Raw genomic sequence first — 16,756 nt, forward strand, 5'->3', positions numbered from 1 at the left:
GATTGCGAGCTAATGTAACACAGATATACATGGAGAAGCTTGCCATAGCTCTGCAACTACCCATCGTCAAGCTCGTCGATGGCTCTTCAGGCGGCGGATCAGTGACTACCATCCGAACAACCGGCTTCTCCTACGTACCACCTCTCCCGTCGTTCGCCCAGGTTGTGCAGCAATTGAACATGGGCATTCCCAATTTGGGGGCTGTAGTAGGTCCGGCAATTGGTCTAGGAGCCGCACGCGTAGTAGCTTGTCACTTCTCCGTTATGGCTGGCGACATAGGATCCCTCTTCAACGCCGGCCCAAACGTAGTCAAGAATGCCACATTCGAGGAAGGACTGACGTTCACCGACCTCGGCGGCCCTGCTATGCATTGCACCAACGGAACGATAGACAACCTCGCTCCCGATGAAGCGGGCTGCTTTGAGCAGATCCGCACCATACTTGGCTATTTACCTGACTCCGGCACAAAGCTACCTCCGACAATCGAATGCTCCGACCCCATTGATCGGCTGTCAGAATCCTTGCGTTCCATTATCCCACGCGCTCGGAACAGGATGTATAACCCGCGGAAGATCATTACTGAAGTCGTGGACCAAGGCTCGTTCTTTGAAATAGGTGCGCTTTGGGGCACCACGGCCATTGTTGGTCTCGCTCGCCTTGGAGGTCGCCCCGTCGGCATCGTCTCGCTCAACTGCGAAGTCAACGCTGGAGCGCTCGATGCACTAGGGTCGCAGAAGATCACGCGCATGCTGAAGTTTCTTGATGTGTTCAACATCCCGCTCGTGCAATTTGTCGATGTCCCAGGCTATGCGATTGGCACAGCAGCTGAGCGGACAGCAACCATGCGGCACGGTGTACAACTCGCGACCACGTACTATAGCACCACCATGCCCATATTCTCCGTCATTTTGCGGCGCGTATACGGTGTTGCCGGCGGTGTCATGCTCGACTGTCGTGACCCCAGGATGAGGGTTGCGTGGCCGTCGGGAATGTGGGGCTCATTGCCTTTAGAAGGTGGAATAGAGGTCGGGCACTCGTTCGAGCTCAAGGAAATCGAAAAGAAAGAAGGCAAAGAGAAGCGTGAGCAGAGGTACAAGGAACTAGAAGATGAGTATCGGCGGTTGATGAATCCCGTGCGAACGGCGAATCACTTCGGCGTCGAAGAGATCATCGATCCGGCGTATACGAGAAGAGTTTGCTGCGAGTGGGTCAGTCATGTCTATGAGAGCCTCTTACCACAGAGAGTGATGGAGCGGGTAGCTGGACGGGTCAAGCCGACCTTTGCATAGCTCCTGTTGATGGTCGACTCTCCCTCATAGGCCATCGCACTTCGTCCTCAGTATACTATCCACAAAGCTTGCATGACACTCAAAGTGTATCTCATTTCCTACCATGAAACTAACAATTGCTGAGTGTGCAATTCTTGAACGCCTAGACTCTATTCTTGTCGCTCTTCACGACTCTCATATCGCTGAAACGGCCCTGAGTTCCCCCGCACCCCTGCTTCAACGGCAATCAAGAGTCGCACCGAAAAGTCATATCAAAACATTCGCAGCATGCTTCCCTTTAAGGAAACATTTCGGATGCCATGTGCTTCCGGTCCAATTCACGTGGCATGGGCGCCCCGAGCCGTGCTACTCCTTGGCGGACTCCACGGAGAGTCCAAAATAGCGCTCGTAACTATAGCGGACGTAGCCTGAAGCGGCGAAGTTTCGGTCGCCTAACTGGCTTACTGAGAGCCCGGTGTCTCAGCCTAGTCCTCCGACATTACGTTCGTGGGGGCTAACCCTGCAACCTCCCGCCCCACCTCCTATAGCGAAGATCAAATGGGAGGAACGTAGAGATGATCGACACTCGCTTGAAACGGAGTTCGCTGGTTTGGTGGCTTGACAGTTGGGCATGAGCTTCTCGTATAACATTCCGCATCTATGGTATAAAGTATAGAACGCTCGCAGTACGGGTTTTCGGGCATCGACATTTCCATTACCATCTTCAACACCACGCTCTTTCGCATCTTTTCCATTCGTTTCACAATCACTCTTTTCGCATCACGATGAAGTCCACGTGCTACACCACCGCTCTCGCAGCCATGATGGCATCTCTCGGTAGCACCATGAGCGTTCCGCGCGCAGGGAACTATCCAATCGAAAGCAACCCTGGCTTTCCGAGCTCTGTTGAGCACATCCACAAGCGAGCTTCCAAGGACCTCGGTCTTCCTGACGATACGCTGAAGACAAATTGTCTGTCTGTTGGATTCCTCCCTTCTGAAGGCGACTCTGCTTCCCCGCGTTACACGATGGCCCAGATCAATGAGAAGTTGGGTGCTAAGGCGAGCACGTATGGGTGGTACGCGCAAATCACATCTTCCGGCTTCGATGGCAGCCAGCTGCTCGCCGTGAAAGAGGACATCGTCGCCTCGGGTGCCGTCTTCGTCGCTTCCGTCATGCCCTCCGTGAATTTCAATCAGGTCACTCCGGACATCGCAAACCAAGTTGCCTCCGTAATGAAGCAGTTCACCGACGCCGGCGTAACAGTCTGGCTCCGCTACGCCCACGAAATGAACTGGTACGCCACAGACGGCACCTACCACGGCACATCCCCCGACTTCGTCACCTCCTGGAAAAACATCTACAATGCTGCGTGCAAAGATAACGCCAAGGTGTCCTGCTTCTGGAGTCCCAACCAGGCCGGCAGCGCATCGGATCTGCAGCCGTGGTGGCCCGGCGAGGAGTACGTCGATCTCGTGGGCATCGATTGCTACCCTCGGACTGGTGACGACACGTCTTCGAACGAGCTGTTCGACCGCCTGTACGGCAGCTTCTACGACGCCTACAGCAAGCCGTACGATCTGCCCTTCGCGATTGGCGAGACGGGCGCAGGCACGGGACAGAAGGAGCAGTGGCTCAAGACACTGGTATCGCAGGATAAGACCAAGTATCCCAACTACGTCAGCATGTCGTGGTTCGAGTTCGACAAAGAGGCGGACTTCAGGATCGTGATGACGGACGATGCGACGCTGAAGCAGACTAAAGAAATTCTACTGTCTGGAGGCAATGACTCGTGTGGGGGAAGTGGGAGTGGGAATGGGACGGCACCGGTGGAAACTAGCACTCCGACTGCAGTGCCGAGTGTTACGTCTAAGCCTGTTTCGAGCGGGACGTCGACCAGTGCAGCGAAGCCGACGAACTCGGGGGCTGGGTGCGAGTGGGGGTAAGCTTTCCTCTTGAATTTTGTACTTGACGTTGCTGACTGGATACAGATGCTGGGGCTGGGACTGCTCTGCGAGTGTGCCCTGCCAGGAGCCTTGGGCTTGCAAGAGCGGATTCTGCAAATAAACTTGCCACGCTCCCCGATATTTCGTAACTTCACCTAGTAGACGGGGTTGTTTTTCTGGTTTACCTACTGTCTCAGGCTGGTTTACCCACATTTTCAAAACTGTACATATACTCTTCATACATTACCAACCGAGTAGTATCTACATCTTAAATAGCTCTATCAAGCGACCATCTTGCCTTTCTCATCGCCGAAGATTTGGCTACTCCCCCAATCACGCTCCCGCACTCCGCCTCCCCTCCCCTTCCCGCTCCCTAGCATTCTTGACAGACACCCTCAAACTGTCCACCGTCGCAGCACTGCTCCTATACTCTCGGTACCTCTTCCCTGTCCACGACCCAGTATTTCTCCCCAGCCCTGCGGCTCTGGCTTCGCCTCGTATCTGCGTTGCTGGGGCGGCATCCAGAATGGCAGGACTGAGATAGACTTTACGCCAGCGCTGATAGAGTATGATGCCGAGAACTAGGAGAGGAAGTAGAGTGAGTGGTATGGCGATGTAGACGATGGCATGGTTGTGCGTGGCGTGCGCTGGCGGAGTGGATGCTGGTGCTGTTGCTATCACAGTTGCAACTGTGGCGAGAGATGACGATAACAGCGGCGCTAACGTGATCATGCTCGTCGGGCTCAAGCTCAGAGCCGGACTCGTCACGTTCGATGCGCTCGAGAAAGTGACGGCCGTGCAGGTCGTAGAGCTCGTCGTAGAGCTCGTCGTAGACAGCAGCGTAGCGTCAAGCGGCGAACAAATCCCCATGTCACACCACAAGCCTTTATAGCACACCCTCTGTGCATTGCACCACTCATTTATACAGATGTCTCTCGGGCCACAGTCAAGCCAGGGTTTAGTTGGGCTGGGTCCCGTCGTAGACATTTGTGTCGCCTGAAGCGGCACACACATCCCCATGTCGCATTTCAAGCCTTTGTAGCAGACCCTTTGAGCGTTGCACGGGTCATGTATGCAGACGTCGCCCAGGCCACAGTCAAGCCAGGGTTTGGTTGGTTTGGGCCCGGGTGGGTGGAGACTGACTGTTGAGGGGGGGCCTATGATATTGTTTATCGTGTGCCCATCGGCGGGATCGGTGAGCAGGTGCGTGGATGATGTGAGGTCTGGGAGGAGGGCCATTGTGGTGCGTGGCGTGTGTGTTGCGGGCGCCTTAGGTGTCTGTGAAGGTGCGCCACGTAGAGGTGTGGATCGACGACTTTAACTCAGGATCTCGGGAAAGGTGAAGACGTCGCATTTCTACTCGGTATTGAGTTCTGAGAATATAAAGGTTGGTGTCCATCATGGGGTTTGTCTAGCAAACGACGGCCCGGTCGCTGCATTCACACGGAGATTGCGATCCAGAACACTAGTGGAACATGTAGCTTTTGAGCCGCACCAGCTGAATGGTATACTCGGAGGTAAGCTGTCCAGAGCGGAGAATTATATCCTGGGGAGCAAACGATGTCATCAGCCTGTCGTTCGCTTCCTTATCCTTGAGGTACGTGCTTCCGGCATGATTCTCAGCTAGTAATATCATCATTGGGGACAATGAAATGTGTTGTGAAGAGTCTAAGAACAAATTTACCTGGACTTGAAAAAAGTAACAGCTAGCATGCGCGTTGTAGTACCCTATGTGTATGTACCACATGTGGCAAGAGGATCGATGAAGATAACATAGAAGGTTCTCCACATTCCTAGGTTCATTTTTCATAGGTGACGCTATTACTCGGCTTCTTTGTCATTTTTTGATATTTTAGTTTGTAAAATATCGACGAGACGATGAGGGTTCAATATATGGCCACGTTGACCGTCCACTCGAGCGTGAGACTAAAGGGTGCCTGAATCCGATACTAATCCGGATGTATTGCCGTCCTCGTGTCATAATCGCAAAGGGCTGTTTTGCCTGGATGCGGAGAGCAGACAGTTGATCTATTCGAAAACCTTGCCAGATTTGTATGCGCAAATTAGGACAGTCATGTATCGTTTCGTAGGAACGATTTAAGCCAACTTTGATTCCTTCTGGGCGATCAAGACTTTCCTCTTGCAAGAATAGGACGACATCCTTCTTTGCTCCAATATTCGTGTAATCGTACAATGCCCAAGGGGAGTAGAACCTGTCTTGATAGTCCTGAAAGTTCTGCAAGGCCTGTTCACGGTGGGGTCGAAACACATCGTCTAACAACACGTCAATGACAGCCTCGAATATCGTGTTTAGCCTATTGAGATGTGAAACTGCAGGGAATGATGCTCTGGGCGGAATACGCAAGAGGAAGAAAGCTGGGCACACGTATTGTTTGTATATGATGTTGTCGTTTTCTCCTGGACATCGCTTGATGAGATCATTTGAATTTGAACTAGACAATATTGATTCCGTCTGACACGGGACTTCGTCGTTCGAAATGGTAGCGTGGTCGTTCGCAACCCGTCGTCTTGTCTTTGGATGGGTGCCCGGATGGTTCGGCGTGGTATGACTGACACGGGATCGAGTCGTTCCGGAAATCTCAAAGTACACATACAGTACTAACGGGAGAAGTACTAGCAGTGTACATAGACACCGGAACAGCAAGATCAATATCGCTGAGAGTAGGATAATGCTCCAGATAAGTGACCACAGATCAGCGTCTGCGAAGCGCGCACCAAAGTCTGGTCTAGGTTCTGTCCAAAGCACCAGACCGGCTTGAATCCAGCGCTTGTGTATCACGGGAGGATACTGAATGTTACATCTTGATAGATCTGTGCCGTTCTGATGATGAAGGTGGTTAGCAATCTGAAGATTGACTGAAATGAACCGACAATTGGGGACACCCACCCCGTGAGCCTCTTGGTATTCACAATAATCTTTTGTTGCAGTCCATGCGGCCAAGTTGTATGTTTTGACAGCGTAGTATACCATTGCGGGAATTGTAGCCATTGCGATCAACGCGGGCGCATTCTGCCATGGCTTTGAAAACCGCGGCAATGCAGAGACTTGCGCTGGAGAAGATGTAGCAGATTCCGCAGACAATGCAAAGACTTGCGCTGGAGAAGATGTAGCAGATTCCGCATATGATGTAGGAAGTTCTGCAGCTTGTACCGTTAAAGGGGCTGATGATGTTTGTGTTGTATCCTGTATCGATGGAGAAGGTTGCGACCCGGCTGGTGCCTGCGCGACAAGCTGGGATACTGGGGGCTGCTGCGGTGGGGTATGCGACTGCAACGACTGTAGCTCTAGGAGCACAGCGGTGCCGTCACCCGAAGACATCCTTTCGATTAAAGGAGTGGATGCCCTCAGATGGAAGATGCATCTCAGCCTACACACGGACACTTTTAAGCTGTAGAGGTGCAGTAATCGAGGCGGTGGTGGCTGAGTTCTGCATTCAATCGGGAGAGCCAATCATGCGCTCGCGAGCTAGGGGTTACATACAGCCCACAAGGCTGGACAACGGCTCTGCCTGTATCAACAGGTAGAGATCACTAGTTCTACTAAACATTTGCTTCGAGTTCGTGGTAGTGATCTCCACATCTCTACAGAGCTACCTCTCCCCACACAATCAGCTGGTGGTCTGGCCATTTTGACTATCTCTGGTAAAGCACGTGAACAAATACTTTACGCTCAAGATAGAAAGACCTGAAGAGAAATTACATACACGAATCAGTAGGGGTCAACATAATAGCTACAGTACATGCACAAACACACTGCTCATTCTACGCGCCGGTCACTCAAGAGATAGATGTGTCCCCTTCATTATCAGTCTACTATAGTGACCAAAAAGGTGACATGGGCACGGACATGTGTGTCTAACAAAGGACTGATGATAGCCATCAGAAGTAAATGGCTTCGGCTGAACATCATCGTCTTTCCGGAGTCTCCGTCACAGCTTCATTATGGCGCTCCCAGACCTGCATATTACAGCGCTTGTAGGGTAGCAGCAAGAGAATCAGGAGGCTTTACGGAGAAATCGCTTGCTGACGGTGCAAGGGCTGTTCTACCTTGAGAGAATGAAGAGCGCCAAAGTTCAGCCACTAAGATAAGGCTGTAGCGATAGTACGACGGACACATCACAGTACATTCGGCCCTGTGGGTCTCGCAAGCTCCAAACTACCTCGTGGCGATGAATAATTCAATCATAGTCTGATTAGTGCGATTAGAACCCATACATCGACGAAATATCGGGAGTCTGAAGTTGTTGATCAACGGAGTCAGGAATAGTTCAAGATACGAATGCCAACCGCTAATGACAGAACGCTAATAAAACCGACAAGAATACCTGATATGCCTTATACGCTATGCGCCGATATGCTCCTTGAAGATATACAATGTATCATACTACGAGAGAAACGGAAGAATTGCGGGAGTGTGCAGGGATACGATATCAGGCGCTACGAAGACTCCTGCTTCTGGCCTCCGGACCGTATCTCGATCTTTCGGGGCTTCTTCTTGCCCGGTTTAGAGGCGTCACCACCATTCGCCGATGGCTCGCTCTCCAATCCTGTCTTTGCGCGCTCTTCGGATAGTGCGTCGGCAGCCTGGCGCAAAGCTTGAGGATTGGGTACGACGTCTTCATCGTCCGGGTTGATTTCCTCGGCCTGTTGTTCGCCGTTTTTCTTTTCACCCTGCTTCTCGCCCTTCTTTCCATCTTTCTTGCCGTCTCCGCCTCCAACTCCTTTCGCAAGGTTCCCCAGCTTGATGAACGGCCCGTGTATTGCCCCCACTCCGGCGCCAGCCAACGCACCTAAGCCCGTCACTGGTATCGCAGTCACACCTCCCACCACCGTGCCTACGAGCGTACCGACGCCAGCACTCACCGCGCCGCCGATGCCAGCTCCGCCTATGGTCCCCTGGAACGCTCCGCTCTGCAGCATGCGCGCCTTCTTGCTGTTGCCATGTGCCTCCATCTCTTTATTATACGCGTCTGTGAGCATCTTCTCGCGCTTCTTTGGGTCGGTGAAAGACGAGGCCGTCTCGCGCAGTTTATTCGCCATGCCTTGGGCTGCTATGGCTTTCTCTGCCGCGGCGGCGGCTTCCTTGAGGCGGTCTTCATCGGGGAGGTCTTTGGGTATTTCGACATCGGGTGATTGGACAGAGTCGGCCTTTTCAGCGGCCATGGCGTAAAAGTTAGAGAAGAGAATGAACAGCGGAACGTAGCAGGGGATATTGCGCTATGAGAAAAACTTCGGCTGTATTGTTGTCGGTCGCTGAAGGATGATTCAAAGTTGTTGGAAGCGCAGACGCAGGTCATCGCGCTTGACGTCACAGGCGGCACGCGGAGCCTTCGAACCTCCAACGCCTGTAAATTCGTACCACACTTGACACTCATCGTGTGTATCATCAATTGATATCTATCTCCTTGCAATTTCGTCCACATTCCATAGGGTATCTCAAAATCACTCCGACGATGGCTTAGCATCCTCGGCTGCCTTCAGCGTTTCCATGCGCAACTGATTCCGCTTTCCCAATATTCGCAGCGTATTCTGTCGCTCGATCTCCGTCATTTGTTCCCAGTTGGAAATACGGCTGAGCGTTCCGTCGCGGTTGACTACCATCGGGCCCAGGTGGTCGAGCTTGACGGCGGTGCCGGTGCTCACATTGAGCTCTGTGGCCTTGCTGTCGGTCGGCGGTTCAGGCAGCGGCAGTGGCTGGTTCGAGGATTGTTCTGAAACGTTTGCGCCGTCGCTTGTAGGCGGTGCTGTGTTCGGACTGTTCTCGTTCGCCATTATTAGACGATGAAATGTGGTGCTGATGTAGCGGACGCGTTGAAAAGCGCGGCTTTGGAATTGTTGTCGCAGGTACAGAGAACGCGGGAGGAGGCGTATATTGAGTGTCATGACTGAGCGTGTCGTCTTGAAAGCGCCATTATATGCATGTCATACGTGGAATGAGAGCTGTCGATGTTCGGAGAAGCTTCCCTCAACCTTCTAGAACTGTCAACAATCGCGCTAATTCAGCGCATTGACCAGTCCTAGCATGTGCCTGCTGTTCAATCTCCAATCGAGGGAGACGCTTTCTAAGGGGGAGTTCACATGATTGCATGTCATTGCTACTTCATTCCTCTGCCGTATAATTCCACGCCCGATTAATATCAAACGCCTTCGGGAACCACGTCGGCGTCTCCCCTTCAGCCATCATCTGCACCAACGCCTCCGCACTGCGGAACGCCCACGCCATCCCGTGGCCGTTCATGCAGGCAGACGCCCAGAGACCCTCTTCATTAGGTAGCCCGCCAACAACTGGAAAGCCATCAGGCGTGTTGCAGATGATGCCCGTCCAATCTTTAACCACCTTTGTTGTCTCGCCCCAGTTCTCATACCCAAAGACAACGCGGCCTACGCCGTGCAAATCGTCCGCAATGTCTTGATTGATCACCGAATCGTCTGTGATATTCCTTTCTCGCGTGGGTGAGAACTTCGTGCTTCCGCCGACGATCACATCGCCTGCACCAATGTCACCTGGAGCGCGGATGGCGATGTAGTTGTTCCCACTGTGCAAGTCCGGGTACGAATGACTGCGGCGGAAAACCGTGTTGTTAGAGGTATCCTTCGATGGGTGAACGGCCGCAACCTGGTTTCTCTGCGGCACGAGGAAGCCCGTGCTCGCAAGACCAGCGTGCAGCGCGTTGGTGTAGCTGTTTGTGGCGAGGACGACCTGCTTTCCCTGGACGGTGCCTCGATCGGTCTTGACCTCCCATTTTGCACCCGCTTCAGAGCTGTTGGATACTTGATCGATGCTCAGAGCTATGGTCGTAGTCTGCAGATTGAGACCCTTCTCGAGACCCTGCTCGAGCAATGCGCAGACTGTCAGGTAGGGATTCTGCGTATGCGAGGTGTACGCCACCGCGCCGAGGATCTGCGGCCACTTCCAGTAGTCTCTGGCTGCCTGGCCTGCATAGACCGTCCGCTTATTACTCCAGGGACCGTCATTTGGTCTGCGTTGTTGCAGCTCATCCTGGAATTTTTTAATCTCGACAGCTTCGTCGAAGGCCTCTTTGGTCCAGTACACGTCGGCTGTTTCGACGTCCTGCCATCCGCTGGACACATTGTGCGTCTTTACGAAATTGCGTACGTCGTCAACGCAATCTTGCTCCATCTTGCCTATTCGGAGCGCCTCGTCTTCGCCGTAGAGCTCGACCCAGTCTTTGACTTCTTTCCAGTCGCCCGGCTTGCAGTGCCCGCCATTCCGACCTGAGGCTGCGCCAGCTGCGGTGCGCGCTTCGAGCATCAAAATAGAGAGATTTGGATCGCGCGATAATAATTTGAAGGCGACAGCGGCACCTGAGATGCCGGAGCCGACGATGACATAGTCGAAGACGTCGGTTGTTGGGAGCTCTGGGGTGGTACGGAGATTGGCGATGCGGTGTGGAGGGTCTTGCCAGTATGAGACGGTTGGATTGGGGTGCGGGAAGCCGGGAAGGACTATCTGGTCGAGATTATCTCTTTTGGGAAGAGGAGCTTGAGCAGGAGGTACAGCAAGCGCGCGAACCTCTGGTGCCAGAGCGGCGATTGAAATGAGAGCGGTCGTCGGTGGAAGCCGCATATTGCCGGTTAGAACTTGGAATCACGGCTACAGTGTCTGGAGAGGAGGAAGACACATCTTATAGTCGGAATGTCCTAGTGTAGAAAGTAGATTTCAAGGCGTACACATCTATCCTAGATAGTTGCTCTCGGAAGTCAGCAGTGTAGTAGACCGATGTGACCACGCTCCGCCCATCTATGCTTGATCGAGAAGGCCGTTGGTACCTTGCAGATACCGGATGATTGTTTCCTGCATCCCGAGACGTTGACGATCCTCGGCGGCGGCCGATATCGCAATCCCAGCCATTAGATAGAAAGAGATAGAAAAACGTAAATCAATGACTTCAACGGTACGAAAACGTTCCAGAAGGCGGTAAACATCTATTGTGCGAGTTTTGCGAAATGAAAATGTCTCCTTGAGACTCTAATTGCCACGATGGAAACGATATGTAGATGTGTTGTATCCAAGTGTAGCTGGTGAATGGTTACCCCACTTCTGCTCCACTGATTCGGACGACAGCGCGCGCTTGCGGCGCCACCGAGTGCGGGGCTCAAGCGTACCTTTATCTTATCTTCACCACGCTGTCGGACAGGACCTTTATATCTTAAAACCTGTATTTCTCCTCTTCATATTGATCGCATCTTCCTCTGTGCAGTGCGACAATGTGCACTAACAAGCCAATTGGGGTACGGATGCTTGAGCCAAAATCACGCAGATACTATCATGTTAACCTCGAACTCACCTCACATCGCATTTGCCAAACAAAGACATAACAGTGGCCAACACTTGAATCTGAACTACTGCGCACCGGATCCTACCTCTCACCCAGGTAAGAACGGGGTGTCTAATTTAAACTCTAGGGACGTAGTCTAGCCCAAGTTACCCTAGGACTATCGAAAGCTTGAATTGAATCTCTTTGTCCTCTGAGTGAACACAAGAGCCTAGGGGACCAATCCAATTTTTAGTGTCGGCCACTTTGGCACTGTGCCCGAAGCCTCTACCCATCAAGGAAGTTGACGACGTGCCGGGCTGAGTCGTGCGAACCGAGGACCTCCTTTCCCTCGTTACGCGTACAGCGGACTGTCTGGATGGAAGCACCGACTCAACGCTGTGAGACGAAATTATACCCAGCGCTCCATTCTCTAACATGTAATCTCGCACTCCGAGACTGGTGATTGATCAGTATTCATTTAGGCAAGGCGCCTAACCTTAAATGTTAACCGAGAGCTTGGCTAGGTCACCATAAGAGGCGGCGCAACATCGCAACTCACGCCGCAATCCTCAACATTTACAACAGCTTTTCCGCTGGTGGACAGTAGCACTATGACTTCGCCTTCTACCATTCTCGCCGTCGTTGGCGTAGTGCTCTCCGTCATTTACATTGCGCTACAATTCCACCTTCGATCGACGCAAGATCCACGCGAACCCCCTGTCATCGAAACAAAGCTACCTTATATTACGCCCGTTCTTGGTCTTTCGAAGCATACTTACTTTGACTATTTAAGGTATGAAACCCTCTACATATTGGTCTTTCTCTTGCTGCAACGCTAACAAGAGTAGAAAGCGATATGCAAAGCTGCCGATATTCACACTTCGACTACCGGGTCAACGAATCTACGTGATCAATGATCCACAGCTGATCAGTGTCGTTCAAAGACAACACAAAACCCTCACTTTTCAGTCTGTTGAAGATGGCATGTCCCACAGAATGTTCTCCATGAGCCCTGTCGCAAAAGAAATCCAGAAGCGAGAAGCTGATGCTTGGCGCCATGGGCCTGCTCACATACCCAGTCCCGCACATGTACAGTTCAAGCCTTTGGCACCTGGAAAGGATCTAGACTCTATGAACCGAATCATGCTCAAGTCGTTGGAGGAGAGCATGGAAGAGTGGGTCCCCCGAGGCTCAGAATCCCGCAGGACGCCGCTCTTTGAATGGGTCAAAGAGGTCCTTGTTGTTCCCACCACCAACGGGGTTTACGGTCCTCAAAACCCATATCAGGACAGTGCTGCTCGGAAAGATTACTGGTATGTCTCCACCATCGCTAAGTGCTACGGCATGGTTCTAATTCATACCAGGACCTTCTTCGATGGACTGCCTCTATTGATCAAAGTAGGACGTTTCTTCATGAAGGACAGTGTCGCAGCTATTGACTCGCTGGGTCTCGCTTGGCAGAAACACATCCAACAAGGCGGCCACCTGAAACACTCGGGTTTCATTCAAAAGATGGACGAGTACTACACGGGCCTAGGCTACCCAATCGCGGATTACTCGCAGCTCATTGTTGGCACAGCTGTGGCAGTACTTGGCAACACCTTACCTTCCGCATTTTGGTTCATCCTACACCTCTATGCGGATCGCAAAGTATACGAAGCGTGCCGCGAAGAAATCCTTGAACAAGTCGTGCATAGCAAGGACGAAGACGGCAACTCCATTCGAACAGTCGACATAACTGCACTCAAGACCCAGTGTCCGCTGTTCCACTCCGCTTTCAAGGAAGTCCTCCGCTTGGAAGCAGTGGGTACCGGCGTGCGAGGAGTGGAAGAAGACCACATGCTCGATGGCAAATACCTCCTGCGGAAGGACGCTCTCGTCTTCATGCCTTTGGCGTCTCAGCACTTTGACCACGAGCGCTGGGGTGCGGATGCAGAAGAGTATTGTTACAATCGCTTCACAGACAAGACCCGGCCGCGGGTAAGCAACGTCTCTTTTCGCTCGTTTGGTGGAGGCACCACGTTATGCCCTGGTCGTCACTTCGCAACGACAGAGCTGCTTGCATTTGCAGCGATGCTGTTGCTGAGGTTCGACATCGTGCCGAAAGATGGCAAATGGGTTATCCCAACCTCGCTGAATGCTGAAATGACCACAAACATGCCGGCGCCTGACTTCGACGTCGATGTTGAGATACGAAGGAGGTCAAATGACGAAGATGTCAAGTGGGTGTGGAGGTTGAGTGAGAGCGAACATTCGGTAATGCTCGGCGACGAGGACGAGCATGGCAACTTAAAGGCTTGAGCTGGCTGTTCCTTGTTGGCTATTTGGACCCAGCAACCGCCGAGTCCCTGCTGTATACAGGCACGTTCCGCGGAGGAACCGGCATAACTAGGCATACTGCACAGCTCTCTCAAAAAAGGTACGCTAAACCTCGTTTGTCACCTCACCCACCGTACGTCCCCACGACGAGCCGCTGTTAGCTATGTTGTCTTGTCTCATCAATTCACGATCCACGTTATCTGCCGCAATTGATCTAGGACCATTCTGGGGCGTGCCTGCATGCGACGCCGAGTCTATTACCTTTTCGCTTCTTCATGACGTATCTTCACGATAGCCCTCCGTGGACCATTCCTGCAGCTAGTCCAGCACAACGCTGTCAATGTGGAGAGAACACTACTATTCGTACCATTCGTGTGCAAACAGAACCTGTTTTATGGCGTATCAATATATCTATGTCAGCCACATGCATGCTGTGCTTGTTTGGTGTTTTCGGGGATAGCGACATTGCTATTGGGCCGTTGGGGACCCTGGTCCGCAACCACAAAGGCCATCACAGTGACGCTGCTTTCTAACACTCGCCTCGGCGCTTTCTAAGTCGCAGTAATTGTCCGGACCAGTAGCGTCTTGCATGTTGATGACATGCATGTGCGCTGCATTCCAACCGCGTCGCTTATCGATATGACGGATTCAAGATATGTCGTTAGTCTCTAATGGGCCGACGTTCGTTGCTATAAGTACTTCGCAAGATCTTGTGAAGGTCGGTTCGCGATAACCGTTGTTCGATTAGCTAATCACTGCGACTACGATGGCTCCTGCAGAGCCGAACCACGCGCCGTTCAAGGTTCAGGGCGAGGAACCTTACTTTGCTGAAGAACTGGAGGGATGGAATGGCTACATCGAATGGGAGAAGGTGCTCGCAGACTTGATGACTTCCGTATTCTGCTAATGGCTGCAGTACCCCGAGAAGAAGAAGCAGGCGGCGGAGATCCTCTCGAGATACGACTTCCCTGTTGTAAGCTAAGAGCCCATTTCTGGAAGTCACCTCGCTGCAGGAAGAACGCGATGTTCCCCGAATCTTGCAACTTCTAGGTGATGTATGTAATGATGGATACATTTCACTGACGCTGATAGCCTCCGGAATTCCAACTCGAGCCACTGCCCAAGACGAATCCCATTCTAGAGGGCGTCAGATGGAAGTACTACCACTATGCGATGGGCCCCACGCTAAAGAACGTCCCGGAAATCTCTTGGAAATACGTGCAGAAAGAAAAGAGCCCGGATATGATTCACGTGCTGGAGTTCCCGTATAACGGCGAGCCTCCCCGGGTGAGCGATCTTCAGATGTCTTACAAGTTTTAGGCTGATGTGACCTAGGACAGATTGGTCAAGGCAAGATTTGATGGCCATCAAGACAGGCCGCACACTGACTTGCCTAGACCGAAATCACACCCAATGAAGACTTCTTCGTTCGCAATCACGGGGGTATCCCTGAAATCGACGCTGAGAAGTTCGTCTTTGATGTTGGAGGGTTGGTCAATGACCCTAAGAAAATCACCTTGAAAGAGCTGCAGGATGAGTCTATTTTTCCTCGCATGAGCAAAACAGCCTCTTTGCAGTGCTCTGGCACTCGTCGCATCGAACAGATCCATGAATATCCTGGTGACGGCGACGAACTGATCAATGCACCGTGGGCAGAAGGCGCCATCGGTACAGCCCGCTGGACAGGCGTCAGTCTGAAGAAAGTCATCAAGTACTGCGGCGGTCTCAAAGACGGCGGCAAGCACGTTGAATTCTACGGCGCAGACACGTATTTCAAGAAAGGCAACGTGTACAACTACGCCGTGTCTGTGCCCTATCGCAAAGTCAAGATCCACGAGGTTATGCTCGCCTGGGAAATGAACGGCAAACCGTTACCCAGGATCCATGGGTATCCGCTACGGGTAGTCGTCTTCGGATTCATCGGAGCCCGCAGCTGCAAATGGCTGTACAAGATCAACGTCATTGGACAACCTAGCTTGGCGCCAGTGCAGATGAAAGAGTACATTTATTATTCTCCGCAGATTGGTAAGCACAATAATACGTACAGCAATGGCTTCAGCATCCAAACGATGCCCGTCTCGAGCGCCATCATGACGCCACTCAACCACGACCAGATCATCCACGACGGCAAAATCAAACTCACGGGCTGGGCCTACAGCGGCAGCGGCTGGCCCGAGCGCGTCGAAGTCAGCGGCGACGGCGGCAACATCTGGTATGAAGTGCCCTTCGACAAGCTGAGCAAGAAGGTCTACTACTCGTGGCGCGTGTGGGAGTACGACTTGCCGGTTGATGCCGAAGGCTGGCTCGAATTCTGCGTGCGCTGCTGGGATAATGCTCTAAATGCAAGTTCTCCTCGGCGCATCGCGTTATAGCGCGTTCTACATGACTGACTGCCCTTCTAGACGCAGCCTACTTATGTGCGGAGTGCATGGTGCGGACGTTTCCCTGTAGTTTACGCATGCCGCTAATGGTGCACAGGAACTGGGATCTCCATGTTACGTCCTCGTGCCAGTAGGTGCCCCGGAAACTTAACCCTTGCAGCGGGCTTCTATATTCTAGAAGGATAGCGCTAATGGTATGCCAGCCGGATCAAGGTGTATAGCATGAACAGGACCAAACCCGCCACTGCGCGGCGGTTGAAGCAGTGCGAAGAACACGGCACGCCGATGGTGCCGATAACTCACCCTATTGAGTTCGACGTCGAGACGGAGGAAGAGTATCTGCACAACATGGAGCTGAGGCAGGGTCGTGATCCAGAGGAGTAGGTAGGTCCAGATAGCACGTACCCTTAACATCACGAATAGAAAGGGTAGATAGCAATCCGAAGCTCCACCGCATCCCCGCCTTCCATACCCCCGCTAGAATATTCTCTGCACCGCATTACATCGTGCGATTCCTTCCATCGGCATACCCAACACTGAGC

At 52.5% G+C, this 16,756-nt stretch overlaps 7 protein-coding genes across 7 annotated transcripts; 4 read left to right on the plus strand and 3 right to left on the minus strand.

The window, feature by feature from the left end:
* Positions 1-29: 29 nt before the first annotated feature.
* Positions 30-1,289, plus strand: N0V89_008021 (uncharacterized protein; the record flags this gene model as incomplete). The annotated part of the gene is made up of 1 exon (XM_056216780.1): positions 30-1,289. The coding sequence occupies one exon, from the start codon at positions 30-32 to the stop codon at positions 1,287-1,289; it is 1,260 nt and encodes a 419-aa protein (XP_056068336.1).
* Positions 1,290-2,089: 800 nt separating this feature from the next.
* On the plus strand, positions 2,090-3,214 carry N0V89_008022 (uncharacterized protein; the record flags this gene model as incomplete). The annotated part of the gene is made up of 1 exon (XM_056216781.1): positions 2,090-3,214. The coding sequence occupies one exon, from the start codon at positions 2,090-2,092 to the stop codon at positions 3,212-3,214; it is 1,125 nt and encodes a 374-aa protein (XP_056068337.1).
* A 4,458-nt stretch (positions 3,215-7,672) lies between these two features.
* N0V89_008023 (uncharacterized protein) lies at positions 7,673-8,398 on the minus strand (the record flags this gene model as incomplete). Its single annotated transcript, XM_056216782.1, has 1 exon — positions 7,673-8,398. One exon carries the CDS (start codon positions 8,396-8,398, stop codon positions 7,673-7,675), a length of 726 nt encoding a protein of 241 aa, XP_056068338.1.
* A 279-nt stretch (positions 8,399-8,677) lies between these two features.
* N0V89_008024 (uncharacterized protein) lies at positions 8,678-9,007 on the minus strand (the record flags this gene model as incomplete). The annotated part of the gene is made up of 1 exon (XM_056216783.1): positions 8,678-9,007. The coding sequence occupies one exon, from the start codon at positions 9,005-9,007 to the stop codon at positions 8,678-8,680; it is 330 nt and encodes a 109-aa protein (XP_056068339.1).
* Positions 9,008-9,335: 328 nt separating this feature from the next.
* On the minus strand, positions 9,336-10,823 carry N0V89_008025 (uncharacterized protein; the record flags this gene model as incomplete). Its single annotated transcript, XM_056216784.1, has 1 exon — positions 9,336-10,823. One exon carries the CDS (start codon positions 10,821-10,823, stop codon positions 9,336-9,338), a length of 1,488 nt encoding a protein of 495 aa, XP_056068340.1.
* A 1,687-nt stretch (positions 10,824-12,510) lies between these two features.
* On the plus strand, positions 12,511-13,815 carry N0V89_008026 (uncharacterized protein; the record flags this gene model as incomplete). Its single annotated transcript, XM_056216785.1, has 1 exon — positions 12,511-13,815. One exon carries the CDS (start codon positions 12,511-12,513, stop codon positions 13,813-13,815), a length of 1,305 nt encoding a protein of 434 aa, XP_056068341.1.
* A 784-nt stretch (positions 13,816-14,599) lies between these two features.
* N0V89_008027 (uncharacterized protein) lies at positions 14,600-16,205 on the plus strand (the record flags this gene model as incomplete). Its single annotated transcript, XM_056216786.1, has 4 exons — positions 14,600-14,704; positions 14,750-14,806; positions 14,926-15,120; positions 15,231-16,205. The coding sequence occupies 4 exons, from the start codon at positions 14,600-14,602 to the stop codon at positions 16,203-16,205; spliced, it is 1,332 nt and encodes a 443-aa protein (XP_056068342.1).
* Between the last annotated feature and the right edge of the window lie 551 nt (positions 16,206-16,756).

This window comes from Didymosphaeria variabile, assembly GCF_027946475.1.
Source record: "Didymosphaeria variabile strain IMI 356815 chromosome Unknown scaffold_6, whole genome shotgun sequence".
Lineage (NCBI taxonomy): Eukaryota > Fungi > Ascomycota > Dothideomycetes > Pleosporales > Didymosphaeriaceae > Didymosphaeria > Didymosphaeria variabile.